The following is an 11,043-nucleotide window of genomic DNA, read 5'->3' on the forward strand; positions in this document are numbered from 1 at the left end:
TTCCAGCCTGCTCGGGGTAGGGGGGGCCTAAAACCAACTGGATCGAAGTCAGACTCGATGGAAGACTTCGAGCCGCCCAAAGGGCCGCCTAAAGCGCGAAGATTGGGGCAGCTTCAGGCTCGATTCCAAGAGGCACCTCCCGCAGGCAGCTTGGGACCCAACGTGGAGAGTGGAGGGTGGGCTGAGGGAGGGACTTCCAGCCGGCGACGGGGGAAGCAGGCCAGCCAGCCTGAGGGCGGAGGCACAGCCAGACTCACCGAGGGGGGCGACCCAGAGAGGTTGCTCGCACACCGAAGTCACCCAGGGCCGAGGAGGGTCTCTTGGACGGGGCGGGGCCTGGACGGGGCGGGGCCTGCGGTCGCGTTCGCCCCCACTCTCAGCCCCAGCGGCAGCCAGACCTGCAGGAGTCAGACCCGAGCGCGCCGCAGAGCCTAGACCCTTCCTCGGACGCTCAGACCCAGCCATGGCGTCGCTGCCGCCACTACTCTGCCTCTGTGTCGCTGCCGCGCACCTGGCGGGGACCCGAGGTGAGGCGCCCCCAGCCCCCAGCCCAGCCCAGCCCCCTAAGCGCCCCACCCTCTGGCAGCGAGCCTGGCATGCAGCCACGCCTGGAGAGACAGCCAAGGGACCCACTCGCTTCCCTAGACCTGGGTCCACTTCGCCAGCCCGGGGTTGAGGGAGGGGGCGACGAGGAGACGGAGCCTTGGAACCAACTAGGGCGGGGAGGGGTCCTCCTCTGCTCCCTGCCATCCTCGGAGAGACGATAGGCGCACCCAGAGTGGATCTGAACTTCAGGCTCCTCTGGGTTCCCGGGGAACGCTGGGCGCCGGTCTCAGCCCCAGTGTTTGGACCCCAAAGCACCTGGTCCTGGCTCCGGGATGAAGGGGTCAGAGCCGTCCCCTCTCACCTAACTCGTCCCCTCTTCCACACACACACCACTCAGAAAAGAAATTCCCATCTCTGGAACAATCGGCAGGGGAGCGGGGGTAGGGGGGTGGGGGGAGGCTGGGCCCATTTCTCACATGAGGAGACTGAGGCTCTGAGACGGAAGGGACCTGTCTGAGGTCATTGCCCAGTCCAGCTATCTCAAATAACTCGAGCCTAGAGCAGCCAGGCTAGATTCCAAGGACTTCCCATTGGCAGCTTGGGCCCCAAGTGCACGAATGGAAGGTAGACTGAGGGAGGGAATTCCAGTTGGTAAATGGATGAAGCGGAATGCAGCTCAACGTGAGGACAAAGGCACAGCCCACAGAACTCATGGCCGCTGAACACACCCAGGGAGAGAAGTGGATCTGGGGGAGCAGAGCGGACACAGACTTCCCCAGCCCAGGGAGTTGGGGCTGGGTCAGAGGGAGGGATGGGGCTGCCAGAGACTGAGGACGGAGGAAAGCCATGGGGAGGCTTCCTGGAGGAGGGGGTGCTGCAGTCCTTGGGATCAGCCAGAGCTGGGTTCTGGCTTCTAAGAGGCTGTTTTCTCCCCTGTGACATGGGGATGATCCTGGCAGCCCCTTGCATAAAAGGGGCGCAAAGTGGTCCCTATCAGCACATGTCCCTCCCCTCACTCCTCACCCCTTCCACAGGCACCATTTCCACTGAGGAGCCCACAGAAATTGCATGGGGCCTTGAGGGTCCATCGTTGCGCCCTGGCCAGCCCTCAGCAGCGCTGGAGGACTGGGAAGGTGAGTCAGCCTGGGTTCAGGTCCTGGGTCTGCCATGGACTTGCCGTGTGAGCTCTGGCTCGTGGGGCCACATGAGGAGAGGACGTAAACTGGCTGAAGAGACAGAGTCCCTGGACATGGCAGCCCCTCAAATGGTGCCCCAAGAGGTCTAAGTTTTAGGAGCTGGGAGGTGAGCATCCAGGCTGTTTGTCAAGGAGGAAACCGAGGTGGGGCGGGGTGGGTGGGACAACTTGCCCAGGTCAGTCAGGGAAGCAGGAGTTCTGGAACCTGGGTCTCTAGTTTCCCGGCTAGGAAGGTTGCTCTTGAGTCAGGAAGGGAGTGAGCACCTCCTTTCCTGGGTAGATGGAAGCAGGAGTTGACCTGTGGGAGGCTTTCTTCCCACCTGTGGCTTCAGTGAAACAGAGGTTGCCCTGTGGGTTCAGCGAGCAGAGAGCAAGGTCCCAGCTGGTGCTAACGGGGAGCAGCCAGGCAGCAGAAAGCCACAGCTAGGGCTGGTCTCAGGCTCCTCCTGCTGCCTTTGTATCTCTTCACACCTCAGGGGTTCTGAATTCTGAGGCCGGGGGCTGGGGAGACCTCAGCGTGCACTGATGCGCCAGCTCCGGCACTGGGCAGCAGAACTAGGACTGGTGCAAGGGGAGGCCAACGTTCCCGTGACCTCTTTACAGCTCCTTCTGCCCTAGAGGGCTCTGGTTCTGGGAGGGGTCGTGGGCAGGCTGAGCTACCCTGTGCTCCTGGAGGGCGGAGGGACCCGGCTTAGACAGCGGGTAAGGCCCTTACCAGGCAGACAGGGGTGGGCAGGCCACAGCCCGGGCCCCTGCATGCACTGATGGGGCCCGGCAGGCTGCGGCCCGGGTCCCAGCGCGTGCGGTGCCCACAGAGGCCAGCGAGTGGACGTCCTGGTTCAACGTGGACCATCCCGGCGGCGACGGAGACTTCGAGAGCCTGGCCGCCATTCGCTTCTATTACGGGCCGGCGCGCGTGTGCCCGCGGCCTTTGGCACTGGAGGCACGCACCACCGACTGGGCCCTGCCGTCTGCCGTCGGCGAGCGCGTGCACTTGAACCCCACGCGCGGTTTTTGGTGCCTCAACCGCGAGCAGCCGCGCGGCCGCCGCTGCTCCAACTACCATGTGCGCTTCCGCTGCCCGCTCGGTGAGGGCGGGGCCATGGGGGCGGGGGCCTTGTTGGTGGGCGGGGCTACGGAAAGGGCGGGACCGAGATAAGTGATGCTGGGGAGTGGGCAGGACCGGATTGGGGTGGGACTTTGGAAGGGAGGGGCTGGCAGGGATCCCCAGGAGCGCAGCTCCCTCTCGCTGCCCTCGTTTGCTCATCTGTAACAGCTCTGTTCTGTGGGGGCGTGTTTTGAGCCCCAAATATTTGCGAGGCGCGGGGAAAACAGCAGGGCTAACCTCGGGAGCTTATCTGAGGGGCGGGGCGGGACCTCAGCTGCCCCTTCGACAGGTGCGCCTGGGGGAACACTGATGGCGGCAGTGGGCAGGACTTCTCTCTGGAGTACCTGCCCTCGGAGGCACGTGGCGGGGGGCGTCCTTCAGTCTTGCACTGTCACCCGATTTCCAGGAGGCGCAGTCCCCAGGGTGGGCGGCCGCCTGACCCTCCCTCTCTGTCCTTCCCGCAGAGGCTGCGTGGGGCTCGTGGGGCCCGTGGGGTCCCTGTTCAGGGAGCTGCGGGCCAGGCCGTCGTCTGCGCCGCCGCCGCTGCTCAATCCCGGCTGGGGACGCGTGTCCCGGGCGTCCCCAGGAGGCGCAGAAGTGTGTGCGGCCTCCGTGCCCAGGTAGGAGGGGCGGAGCCTGAAGGAGAGGGTTGGGTAGAGGCGGGGCCTGGATGTGGAGGGGAGGGGCCTGTTGAGGGACGTCCCTAAAGGGGAGGGGCTAGTTGAGGTGGATGCTGACGGGGCGGGACTTGGCGGGAAGTGGCCCAGCTTGGGGTGCAGGGCCGGGGCCTGGAAAGCCTGAACTTGGTCCACATGGAGACTGGCCCTTCCCTTCTGGGCCCCCGGAGGAGCATTGGTGAACGTGTACATCTGGCTGGGAAGACGCCACAGGGGTCCTGTCCAGGAACGGGCAGATCTGAGGGGGGCACTTCCTCTGTGTGTACGGCCGAGTATGTGGATGTCCCGGTGGACGCGGACACAAAGAAGCCTGCTCACGCTCACTCGGGGTGCACACACGCGTGGCATTCGCAGCCCCGCCCGTCCCCTACGCCCACGCGGACACGCGCTCACACCCTGGCAGACACGATGCCCAGGCCCTCCCAGGGCCAGACATCAGGCCAGCCAGGAGGCGACTGGAAATTCCGATCCGGCCTGGGCTCCACAAACACGGTCTGGAGACCGGGCCGGCAGAGCCGGCAGCAGGGTGGGGGAGCACAGTGGCCAATGGGGTGGTGGGATCCCCACCCTGCCCCGCCTGGCTTTGCCCTCCGGCGCCTCTGCCCTGAAGTTTCCAGTGGAATTTTCCATTTTATGGAGAAACCGCGGGATTGGGAGGGGAGGGAGATGTTCTGGGCCCAAGACCCAGTCCCCCGCTGGGCCCCCAGCCCACGCCTGGACATTTTCTCTCATGCTGGGAGGAGTCTCTCTGCCTTGAGAGAGTCACCTCTCCTGTCCCCTCCTCCAGGGCATTTTCCTCACCCTTCTGCCCCAGGTCCCTCCCCTTAGCCCAGCCCTGACCACTGAGTCTCATGTCCCCCTCACACTAGGGGCTGCTCCAAGCCGTGTCATGCTGAGGGACACAAGAGTGGGGGTGTCTAGGTACCTTTGCTGAGTGACTGACAGAGTGGAAAGCCCTCCCCAGGAGGGAGTGAAGAAGCTTCTCTGCTCCTCTGTCTCCCTGTGTTCCTCCTCCCAGGGTGCAGCTCCAAAACGTGTGGGTGCCCTGACCACATCCTCCTGGGCTCAGTGGTCACCCCATCTGGCCGACCACTGCCAGGAGCCAGGGTCTTCCTGCGAGACTGGCCTGGCACTGTGGCCACCAGCGATGCCCATGGAACCTTCCGGATGCCTGGAGTCTGTGCCAGCAGCCGGGCCAATGTCAGTGCTCAAATGGATGGCTTCTCTGCAGGCATGGCCCAGGCCCAAGCCAATGGCTCCATATCTGCCGTGGTCACTGTTGTCCTTAATAAGTTGGGTAAGAGCCTCATGACAAGGAGGATGAGGGGGGCTGAGAAACTGAGGAGGAAATTCTGGGTGACACCAATCACTTGGGATGAGGTGATGCAGAGTGAGGTCATTGGGAGAAGAAATAAGATGTGAGACAGTCACTGGAGAAGGCGCAAGGTGAGACATGGAGTTGCAGAGGGAAGTGTTAAGATGGGGCACCATCTGGAGCAGATATGGGGTGAACTCGAAGGGGAGAGGGTCATCAGAAGAGGCACAGGTGAAATAGATCATCTCTGGAAGGGAAAGGATGGGCCCTACTCTTGGGAAGGGTCATTGGGAGAAGCTGGGATGGGGCAGGGCCCTGACCTTTGCCAACTTTGTCCCCAGAGAAGCCCTACCTGGTGAAGCACCCTGAGTCCCGAGTGCGAGAGGCTGGCCAGAACGTGACCTTCTGCTGCAAAGCCTCCGGCACCCCCATGCCCAAGAAATACTCCTGGTGAGTGCCCACCCCGTGCTCACGGGCCTCGCGCCCAGCTCTGGGCATGGACTGGATTCCCGTGATATGTGGTGCCTCAGAGACCTGAAGGAAGCTGCTCTGCAAACTCCTGGGGCTGTGTGTGGGGTGGGGGCGGGTGCAGTTCCCCCCCTGTGCCAAGGGTACCCATAGTGTTGCTCCTCCACCATGCAGGTTCCACAATGGGACCTTGCTGGACAGGCGAACACACAGGTACGGGGCCCATCTGGAGCTGCGGGGGCTGCGCCCGGACCAAGCAGGCACCTACCACTGCAAAGCGTGGAATGACGCGGGCGCCGTGCGCTCGGGCACTGCCCAGCTCACTGTGCTTGGTGAGCATCCTCGGCCCCCTAACCCTGAGCAAGCCCTGCCACCGAACTAAGTCCCGACTTTAGCTAAAACTCAACCCCAAACGGAGCCCCAATTTCAGACTGACCTCTGACCTCACTGAGTCTGATCCAAGGCCCCACTGAGCCTCTGGGTTGAACCCTTGACCCCAGTCCAGGCCCCCAACCTTGGGCTCAGTGGAGCCCTCCCCTTTACCCTGATCCGGCTGATTTCTTGCTCCCCAGACCCAGGCCAGCCTGCCTGCGACCCCAGGCCTCATGAGCACCTGATTAAACTCCCAGACGACTGCAGTCAGCCAGGCAGCAGCCCTGCCTACCTGGACGTGGGCCTCTGCCCCAACACCCTCTGCCCCAGCCGTGCAGGGTCAAGCCCTCGATGTGGGGATGTGGGCTCCCGCTGCTGCTCTGTGCGCCGCCTGGAGAGCAAGGAGATCCACTGCTCCAGCTACATCCTCCCGGTCAAGGTGGTAGCTGAGTGTGGCTGCCAGAAATGCCTGCCCCCTCGGGGGCTGGTCCGGGGACGTGTGGTGGCTGCTGACTCTGGGGAGCCCCTGCACTTCGCCCAAATCCTGCTGGGCCAGGAGCCCATAGGATTCACATCCTACCAGGGTGACTTCACTATCGAGGTGCCACCTTCCACCCAGCGGCTGGTGGTGACTTTCATGGACCCCAGGGGCGAGTTCATGGACACTATCAGGATCCTGCCTTTTGATCCTCGAGGTGCTGGTGTGTACCACGAGGTCAAGGCCATGCGAAAGAAAGCCCCAGTCATCTTAGATGCCACCCAGAGCAACACGATCCCACTCGGGGAGCTGGAAGACCAGGCCCCCTTGGGCGAGCTGGTCCTTCTGCCGGGAGCCTTCCGCAGAGCCAATGGTGAACCCTACTCGGGGGCTGTGGAGGCCCGGGTGACATTCGTGGACCCCCGAGATCTCACCTCTGCCACTGCCGCCCCCAGTGACCTGCGCTTCGTGGACAGCGACGGTGAGCTGGCGCCGCTGCGCACCTACGGAATGTTCGCGGTGGACCTCCGCGCCGCCGGCTCTGCGGAGCAGCTGCAGGCGGGGCCCGTGGCCGTGCGCGTGGCTGCAGGCCAGATCCGCATGGCGGGGCACGTGGAGGCCCTCAAGTTGTGGTCCCTGAACCCCAACACGGGCTTGTGGGAGGAGGAGAGTGGCTTCCAGCGCCAGGGGTCAGCGGCCACTCGGGTCCGCCGGGAGGAGCGGGTCTTCCTGGTGGGCAACGTGGAAATCCGGGAGCGGCGTCTGTTCAACCTGGACGTGCCGGAGCGCCGCCGCTGCTTCGTGAAGGTGCGCGCCTACGCCAACGACAAATTCAACCCCAACGAGCAGGTGGAGGGCGTGGTGGTCACGCTGGTCAACCTGGAGCCCGCCCCCGGCTTCTCGGCCAACCCTCGGGCCTGGGGCCGCTTCGACAGCGCCGTCACCGGCCCCAATGGCGCCTGCCTCCCTGCCTTCTGCGACAGTGACTCGCCCGACGCCTACACGGCCCTGGTCACGGCCACCCTGGGCGGGGAGGAGCTGGAGCCCGCACCTTCCCGACCCCGCCCGCTCCCGGCCACTGTGGGGGTGGCCCAGCCCTACCTGGACAGGCTGGGTTACCGCCGCACCGACCACGACGACCCCGCCCTCAAACGAAACGGCTTCCGCATCAATCTGGCCAAACCCAGGCCTGGCGAATCCACTGAGGCCAACGGCCCCGTGTACCCGTGGCGCAGCCTGCGGGAGTGCCAGGCGGCCCCGGTGACGGCCAGCCACTTCCGCTTCGCGCGCGTGGAGGCGGACAGATACGAGTACAACGTGGTCCCATTCCGCGAGGGGGTGCCGGCCTCCTGGACCGGGGATCTCCTGTCCTGGTGGCCCAACCCACAGGAGTTCCGGGCCTGTTTCCTCAAGGTGAAGATCCAGGGTCCCCAGGAGTACATGGTCCGCTCCCACAATGCTGGGGGCAGCCACCCTCGCACCCAGGGCCAGCTCTATGGGCTCCGGGATGCCCGCAGCGTCCGGGACCCGGAGCGCTCTGGCATGTCGGCTGCCTGTGTGGAGTTCAAGTGCAGTGGGATGCTGTTCGACCAGCGACAGGTGGACAGAACACTGGTGACCATCATGCCCCAGGGCAGCTGCCGTCGCGTGGCTGTCAACGGGCTCCTGCAGGATTACTTGGCCCGGCACCCACCGCTAGCGCCGGCCGATGACCCTGCTGCCTTTTCCATGCTGGCCCCATTGGACCCTCTGGGTCACAACTACGGTGTCTACACAGTCACTGACCAGAGCCCAAGGCTGGCCAAAGAGATCGCCATTGGCCGCTGCTTTGATGGCTCCTCCGATGGCTTCTCTAGGGAGATGAAGGCTGAGGCTGGCACCGCCGTCACTTTCCAGTGCCAGGAGCCACTGGCTGGCCGGCCCAGCCTCTTCCAGAGGCTGCTGGAGTCCCCGGCGGTAGCGCTTGATGATATCCGCAGGGAGATGGGTGAGGTGGCCCGGGCACAAGCCCGAACCACGGGTCCACTCCGCACCCGCCGGGGCAGGGCCCGGCAGTGACCTGGGCCCCAGCTTCACTCCTCTGCCTTGCTCTGGGCTCCTCGGTCCCCAGAAGTCTTATCCCCTTCTCCAGACGCTCCCTCCCCAGGTTTCTGGGCCCCCTTTGCCCCCTGCCCAGAATTCAGAGTCAAGTCCGATGGTGGAAACGCCAGGTGTGACATGAAATGGAGTTTGCCCTGACTGTGGGAGCCAGCGTCCTGAGAGGCCATCGGGCAGGCGTCCGGCTGAGGCCCAGAGGGAATCGCTCCCAGCTCACGTGCCTGCCCTGATTGCATGTGTCTTTCGACCCTGATTTCAGATCTTCTGCCCCTTGGCATTTCTGGCCTTTGGCCTGAGCCCTCTCTGCATGTCGCTGAACTGGGTTCTTTATTGGGTCCTCTGCCCCAAGCTTTGCTCTTGGGGTTATTTATTGAAACAAAGCCTGTGAGGCTGGTCATGGGCGTGAGTGGGGGCTCCGGGCCCAGTGAAGGTCTGGGGCAGGGGCTTCTTGGCTCTGGGGCTGGGGGGCACAATTCTCACATGTTTGGTGCTTGGAGACCCCCTACCCAGGGGGGTCAGGGCAGGGAACCAATTAAAGATGCTTCATTTCCAACTCATGGTGTCAGTCTCAGAGGGCAAAGGATGAAGGCAGGGCTCCCGGACCCAGACGCACCTTGGCAGGTGGAAACAGGCCCGAAACACAAATAGTCATGAGTGTGCAAGGAGCTCTGGGGCCCCATGAGGCCCTGAATGCGTCTCAGGTGGGTGTGTGGGCCCCAGCTGATGCACACAGAAGTGTGTCTGTGACATGTGTGTGCAGAGCCCGCCTCTGAGTGGCCCGAGCCTGTGCTGCTCAAACCACTGAACACAGCGGGAGCTACTGCCCTGGCCTTCTTGCCGGCTCCCGCCTGGCTGTGTGCCCGGGGGCTGCAGCAGGTAGACAAGGGCCCCGGCAGGGGTGCATGCCACCAGCGGCAGGAATCGAGGCTGCCCTGGATTTCGTCAGCCGGGGCCACAGCTGCCCTGCCCTGGGCCCCACTCCACTAAGGCCTGGCCACGCCTTGGCCACGTAGTGACTGGGCTGTCCCAGGCCACGGTCCTGGGCCCTTTGACCTTGCCAGGACTCAGTCTGGAGGCGGCGGAGCCATCGCTTGCTCGTTCTCTATGTGGGAGCGGCCAGGTGAGTCCTCCTGGCACCCCGCTGGGCAGGCGCTGTTCCAACCACACTCTCATTTTACAGAGAGAAACTAAGACCCTAAAAAGAGAGGCAAGGGGCTACCTGGGCGCTGGAGTGAATCCGGGTATGAGCAGGGTCTTGCTGGATGGCCCAGCAGCCCCCTCGAGCACATGTGTGAGACTCCCATGGCCTGGAGACGCTGGCCCCAGAAGGCACTGATGTGACATTGCTGGGGGCCTGGAATAGGAGGTATTGTGCCTGGCTGATGGCCCCTGGGGAGGACTGATGGCAGGAGGTGGGGGTGCAGGGTGTCCCCTGAACCCAAGGCATGCTTGGGCCTTCTGTACACCCACTCTCTCACTTCCTCCTTGATCACCCACCTGTCCACTTGCCCACCTGCCAACCCCCCCATCTACCCTACCATCTGTCTGTCCAGCATTTAGAGGTGCCAACCGCAGAGGGCCTGGGCTTTCCCGCACAGACCCCAGCATACCTGTGGGGTCAGCACTCTGCCCTTGTGGCCCACTGGCTCTTGTCCATCTGACAACTCCCAACCTCGCCAGCCCTCCTGCCTTTGCTCAGGCCACTCCCTTCATGGGTACACCTTCCCCTGCCCAGGGGGCGGACTCGGGGGCCTGGAGGGTCAGGAAGAATCTGGCAAACCCAAGGGTATCAGCCCCTGTCTCTGAGGGTGGGCCCCCAGGCTCTGCTGGAGTCAAGGTTTGGGAGGACCCTGCTGCCAGCACCCCAGCCTCGCCCTGGAGAGGCTCTGAGGGACAAGAGAGGGGAGTTGCTTTGAGGCCCGTTGGGAGCCAGAGGGCATGTGCACTTATCCAGAACATACTGTGTCTACACCCCCAGCTGACAGGGAGACTCAGAGGAGCAAGCCCTCCATCCAAGGCAACCTGGACTTCGGGCCTGCCTGCTCCAGAGCCCTACTCAGGGCTGCCTGCTGGGGTCCTGGGGAGCAGCAGGCATGGGGGGCCTCCCCCTACAGCTGGCGGGCAAAGCTGGCTTCCAGGCGGAGGGTGATGAGGTGTCAGGCCCCATAGCCAAATACCTTTCATTGAGAAAGTGTTGGGGCCGTGGCTGCTGCCAGGCCTCGGCAGCTGGGTTTGGGCGGGCAGCTGGCCCCCCTTCCCTAGGGTGGGGCAGAGGTGGGTGGGCGTCATCCTGAAGTCCCGTCCCAGCTACTGCGGCCGGGCCAGGAATGAGCAGGGGCTCCTGGGGGGCAGCGGGCCAGGGAGGGCGTTCCTGGCAGAGGGCACAGCCCAAGCAAACAGTTGGCACAGGCAGGGCAGCGGCTCAGCACCTCCTGACCCTGCTGACAGCTCGTCAAGAGGGCAGCGTTTGGCCCCAACATCCAGATGAGGAAACTGAGGCTCTAAGAGAAGGAAGCCAGCACCCTGAGCTGACAGCCCTGTGCCTCTTGACGCTGCCCTGGGACCCCACTGTAGCCACGCAGCCAAGAGAGCCGCCCCCTCCCTCCTGGAACGCTGGCCATTTGTCCCTCAGTAAATCCATTGCTCTCCCCACAAACTGGGGCTGTCAGACCACAGCCCCTCAACCTGGGGGCAGTGAGGGGCATGAGGATCCCCAGAGACCCTGGCTTCAGCCACCCTGGGGTCAGCTCAGGGCACAAGGAGGCCCCTGGTCCCACCCACAGCATT

At 63.9% G+C, this 11,043-nt stretch overlaps 1 protein-coding gene across 1 annotated transcript; it reads left to right on the plus strand.

The window, feature by feature from the left end:
* Positions 1-56: 56 nt before the first annotated feature.
* Positions 57-8,809, plus strand: CILP2 (cartilage intermediate layer protein 2). Its single transcript, XM_070586741.1, has 8 exons — positions 57-527; positions 1,581-1,679; positions 2,557-2,829; positions 3,314-3,469; positions 4,545-4,823; positions 5,183-5,291; positions 5,484-5,641; positions 5,882-8,809. Exons 1-8 carry the CDS (start codon positions 464-466, stop codon positions 8,215-8,217), a joined length of 3,474 nt encoding a protein of 1,157 aa, XP_070442842.1. The 5' UTR covers positions 57-463; the 3' UTR covers positions 8,218-8,809.
* The last annotated feature ends 2,234 nt before the right edge of the window (positions 8,810-11,043 follow it).

This window comes from Equus przewalskii, chromosome 20 (genome assembly GCF_037783145.1).
Source record: "Equus przewalskii isolate Varuska chromosome 20, EquPr2, whole genome shotgun sequence".
Lineage (NCBI taxonomy): Eukaryota > Metazoa > Chordata > Mammalia > Perissodactyla > Equidae > Equus > Equus przewalskii.